Raw genomic sequence first — 5241 nt, forward strand, 5'->3', positions numbered from 1 at the left:
AATAAAAACAAGTGTTAAATATGAGCTTGTGTCCATTTTACTTGCTGAAGTGATTTTTCCTGTAAGGAATGAAGAGTGATGATTAATCCGTAGAGAAAGAGAGAGATGTTTTAACTTTGATCAAAAGAGAAAGCACTCTGTGACATCCTGTACCCATACCTCAAGGTAAGCCTCAGACCTGTTTTTCTGAAAACAAGAGCAGTTGTGGTATCTTCATTTGTGTGTGTGTTTGTGTATGGCTGGAGGAAAATGTTTTCTGCAGCAAATGCCACGTTAAAAAAAAATCATGCATATTTAAATAACATGCAGCCTGAGGCCACAGAGAATAACCATTGCATTTTACACAAGAATGTGAGTCACGCAGGAGGATCCATTTTGTAAAAATAGTGCTCTTTAATATAAATTATGGAAATATCTTATAAATATAAATATGTGCAAAGGTTCTTGCTGCATTTTCTATGTTAATGCCTTTGTTTTCTGATCTTCAAGCTTGCACTGCGGTCATCAGACCAGACCTTAAGACCTTATGAGACATCTTTATAAAAGACAGAGTAAAAAAACATGCTGTCCTGTTGGTGGCCACACATGTAAACACCTTGATTTGACAAAATATGAACTAACAACAACAAAAAAAGTGAAAGAAAAACAATCTACAAGTGGAACCATAAGCCCTTCCATAGACTCATAATACATTCAGTGAATAGCAGACATCAAGTCCTGCTAATGAAACAAACACTGTGCCGTTGTTATTGAATGAGGATTTTGAAGCCCACAAAGTACAAATGCTTCTCTGAGTGATCAGAGGAGCACGGTCCTTCATGTCAAACACCACAGTAAATCAGTTAATAAAGGTTTCTCATTCTGTGCTTGTATTTGCTTCACAGTATATGAATGTCAATTTGCTCATATTGAATCATCAACAATGTTCAGTCTGCCTTTTCCTAGCACAAATGAAACTACGGTTTGCTTTGGCTCCTGTCATGAACAAAGTAACAACAGTCCACTGAGGGGCCGTCTTCTCCAGAGAAGGCTTAGGCCCGAAACCGTCCGCAGTAACGGGCCTCTCGTCGGGTCGATGCGTTCGCGCCAGTCCTTTTTCTTGACCCCGCACACGGTCACCGGAGCAGACACGGCAGTGTCGGTCGTGAGCGGTAAGTAGCCACCCCGTTTGCGCCCCCACGCCCACTTATGAGGCAATTACACTTGGCAAGAAGCAGTGGAAATGTGTACGTCATTGCAAACACCCAGCTCTCGCTCCTTCCTTCCAGGAGAAAGTCAAAAAATGTCGAGCTAAAGAAAACGGACGTGAGACAGTGTCTCCCGATCGATGATGAGGAGCTGGACTGTAGCCATAGCAGCACACTTAACTCCTCTACTGATCAACTATCACTTGTGTTTATCTTCAGCAGTCCCTATTTGAGACTGGCTGCTGGAACGTGGAAGTCTGTTCGTGTCAACAGCTGCTCAGATGTCAGATCCACTTGAGTGGAAGTACACATCTCGTGCTGTCCTTCAAAAGTTCACAATCCAGAGGTCGAAGGCACAGCTGGCCTGCAATGCTGACAGACGCCGAGGTCTGGAGTGATAATCTCCACTTGTGCGCCTTAATCTTCTGCCCTTCACATATAAAACCCATCAAGAATAGCTAGATAGGAGCATCATAGTCCTGGAGGAACTCTTGGAGTGGATGAGGCAGCTGGTCCCGTTTGGTGGACACGTCTATATGACCGTTTAAAGTCTTTCGACATAGGTGCTGCAGACTGGACATGCTGGACGCCAGCGGACGCAGTAGCTCCAGAGGGATCTTCTCGCCACCGGAGTGAATGAAGTACGCACTTCCGTCGGCAGCGCTTCCGCTGCCTCCGACAGCTTGGACCTTCGACGAGGTCTCCATCCCCGCCGAGGGCATGTAATGATGGATGAGTTTGAGGACGCAATCAAAGCGCGGCACCGCCTGCTCGCTCCGGGGGTCGGTCTGCAGGAAGAAGGAGCAGGAATCACACTGGATGCGTAGGTTTTTGGTGCCCGTTGTCGTTTTGACGCTGAGTGTGAAGAAATGGTGGTGGTCCGAGCTGTCGCGCACCAAGAAGGTCCCCGAGGGCTCGGCGCTCAGCAGAGCACTGGCCTCTTTCCCGCTCACGGTGCTCCAGTAGAAGCCGCTCTCTTGCAGTTTGCGCAGAGCCGCGAGCACCATCTGATACTGCGCCCGAGAACTGAAGGTCTTGTACCGGTGGGGGGGCAGGGGCACGCCGCCTTCAAAGGGGCTGCTGCTCATGGCGCTGTCAAACCTACTGTGCGTTACCATGGCGCTCTGCCCGCCCCCTGTACCACCCGGCAACCACTGGTGCTCGGGGTCCAGGGCCGAAGGGCCGTCCCAGCCAGGGTGCTCATGCACCGGAGAGCACCAACACAACTCCCAAAGCTCTGGCACCTCTTCCACATCCAGAAGAAATGCCGTCTCGGTGGGTATGGAAGGCAGCTGTAGGGAAAAGCCAAATGGAAAATGTCAGAATCAACCAAACAGTGAGAACAACAGAAGCCAGTGCCAGCAGACTTACATCTGCTATGACATCAGCTTTATTAGGGCCATTCATGGTTCTAATAACTGGATTGGATGTTTCTCACATGTGTTGCTTATCATTAAAGCCCAACCCTCCCACTCCAAAGAAGCATCACATTCACACATTAAGCATTTCAATGATGTAATCGTCCTATTTGGGGATAAATTATGGCTGTTTAAACATTTATTTATTTCAACTTTTAGTCAATTTTTTTAAAGTTACTGGTACATTTATTTAGTATAATACTGGTAGTGATGACAATACTCCTGATAACAACTTGTTATTTTTGTTACTTAACTATATATCTGTATTGTAGATCAACTATTCACTTTCCACTAGTATTATTCCTGTAACCTATTCTACCTTTAGCAGCACTAATGGTATTAGTAAAAAAAAATCCAATAGTGACCAGTTTGACTAGTCACTAGATGAAAATGAGTACTTGTTGGAACATAACAGAGATCGTTTTGAAGCGCAAATGTTAAAACAGCTAGCAATGGATAAATTAACGAGTTGCTAATCAAAGCCTTATTTTTAGTCCAAGCTCGACCGTGTGAATCCGATATTGACTTCGATCGCTCTCTCGGACTATTGGAAAACAGGTTATGAATGAGGTCCTCCAGTTCGTTGTGAATAACCCAATTCCTCATTCATGACACACGGTCTCTGTCTCGTGTTACACTGTAAATACCCCTTCACTCTCTTATCCTAACTGGAATACAAATTCACCGACTTATTCGGGTTACATTGAGGTCGTTTAGTCCGACTAGCTCACATATATAACTCAAGCAGAATCCAAACTATTAGGATATGCGTTAGCTCGCATTACAAAGACCAACAGATTTTTTTTTTTTTTTTACAGGGATACCATGTAACACCGCATTTATCGAGGCATACATATGTAATATATAGGCTAATATATGCATGCATTTATAATAGATTAATAATTTTAGTACATTACAATAAAACGTTGTTTTACCTTCAAAGTGTTATCCGAATTAATCTTGGAGTTTTCTTAAAACATAGCTCCTTTTGTGATTTCCATATAACCGCTTATGCAGAATAGACCTTCTTTTAAAGGGATAAAGATCAGTTTCATGTCAGTTTTTTAACAGTTGATCAGAGATCAGCTGTGTAAAAGTCTATGAGAGGTAGTGGAGGTGTCCTGTTTGTGCCATCGAGTTGAAGTACCGACTGATATTTCTAAAGAGCTCCACCCCCTCTTCCAGTAAAGCAACCACACACACGCACACACACACACACACACACACGCACGTGGCGGATTGCCAATAAATAATCAGCGTGACCCTTTTTTACGGGATTTCTCCACCCTCCCTTCCCTGTACACACAAGGTGAAAAGTTGCATTGTCCTTGCAGATATAAATGCGGTCGGTGTGTTATGACTGATATCTGACCACACACGTGTTGCATATTATTATGTTTTATTGGTCTAGTTTATTTATTCATTTATTTTTAGTTTTGTTGAATCCCGTATTATAATGTCATTTACGGTCAGATGCATCGTGGAACATTCACGAAAATATTTTTAAAAGAATAATTTTGCATATCATCAGGATTTATGTTGACATAGGGCTATTTGAAATTGAATACAGGGCTATAAGGAAACGTTAAGTATAATTTTTTTCTATAGTAAAGTATATAGTGTAGTTAGTACACAGTATGCTATAGCATAGTATAGTAAAGTATATAGTGTAGTAAGTGACATGTGAAGGCCAAGTATGGAAACCTATACTCAGAATTTGTCCTCTGTGCATTTAACCCATCCAAGTTAGTGCACAAAACATTAGGAGCAGAGTAGTAAGTAATGAACACAACACACACACTGCAAACCGTGATCACACCTGAAGCAGTGGGCAGCCATTATGCTGTGGCACCCGGGGACTACTAATGTAGTAGTATAGTAAAGTATAGTATGGTATAGTGATAGTATAGTGTAGTATGGTATGGTATAGTATATAGTATAGTATTCAAAAGATACTTGATAGACTCACACTGCCCCTTTACTGGATTTGTTCCATACGCCATCTATAGGATGGCAGCAGTAGACCTCCCTCCAAAAGACATCAATGAGATATTAGGGATATTTGTGCATTAGTAAAGTCATTGATCAGAAGCTTCAGATATTTATAGACCACGTGAATCAAGAACATATTGTACATACATAATGCTGTGAAATATACAAATAAAATCACATTCGCTTTTTAGATTAGATTAAATTTGATTGTTTTTTGTCAATAAAAAAAACTTTGTCATTTACAGAGCCAATTAAATACAGTTAGCATCAAAACATAAACGCATATTATTTATTTAAATATTATTTATAATATTAAATACTAATATTAAGATTTGATTTAAACAATAATGGTGCAAGTAACAATAATAAGTTTCAGGGAAAAAATAAATTAGCAAAATTGACAGGGATAAAATTAAACTGACACTAGGACGGTAGGCTACAGATGGCTAGAGGTCAGTTCGAATATAAATTAATAGCAAGGTGCAGCTTGAGATAATATGGCATTTGTATCACTGATAAAAACTTATAGAAAGACGAGAGACCAGCAAACATACCTGAAAGTCCTCTCGTTTTAATGAGCAACTTGTCTTGTCTACACTACAAGCTTCTGTGTCGTGTTCAAGTTTGTCGCGCCAGGTTATCAT

General features: G+C 41.6%; 1 protein-coding gene across 1 annotated transcript; it reads right to left on the reverse strand.

Annotated features, from left to right (window-relative positions):
• Positions 1-369: 369 nt before the first annotated feature.
• Positions 370-3737, reverse strand: socs3b (suppressor of cytokine signaling 3b). Its single transcript, XM_084135192.1, has 2 exons — positions 3541-3737; positions 370-2479 (listed from the first exon to the last, which is right to left on the reverse strand). Exon 2 carries the CDS (start codon positions 2303-2305, stop codon positions 1646-1648), a length of 660 nt encoding a protein of 219 aa, XP_083991318.1. The 5' UTR covers positions 2306-2479; positions 3541-3737; the 3' UTR covers positions 370-1645.
• Positions 3738-5241: the final 1504 nt, after the last annotated feature.

The sequence above is a fragment of the Abramis brama genome, assembly GCF_963993115.1.
Source record: "Abramis brama genome assembly, chromosome: 14".
Taxonomy (NCBI): domain Eukaryota; kingdom Metazoa; phylum Chordata; class Actinopteri; order Cypriniformes; family Leuciscidae; genus Abramis; species Abramis brama.

What these genes read in the sequence shown, in the direction of transcription:
- socs3b (XM_084135192.1), bottom strand. Translation starts at nt 2,305, where the DNA reads ATGGTAACGCACAGTAGGTTTGACAGCGCCATGAGCAGCAGCCCCTTT.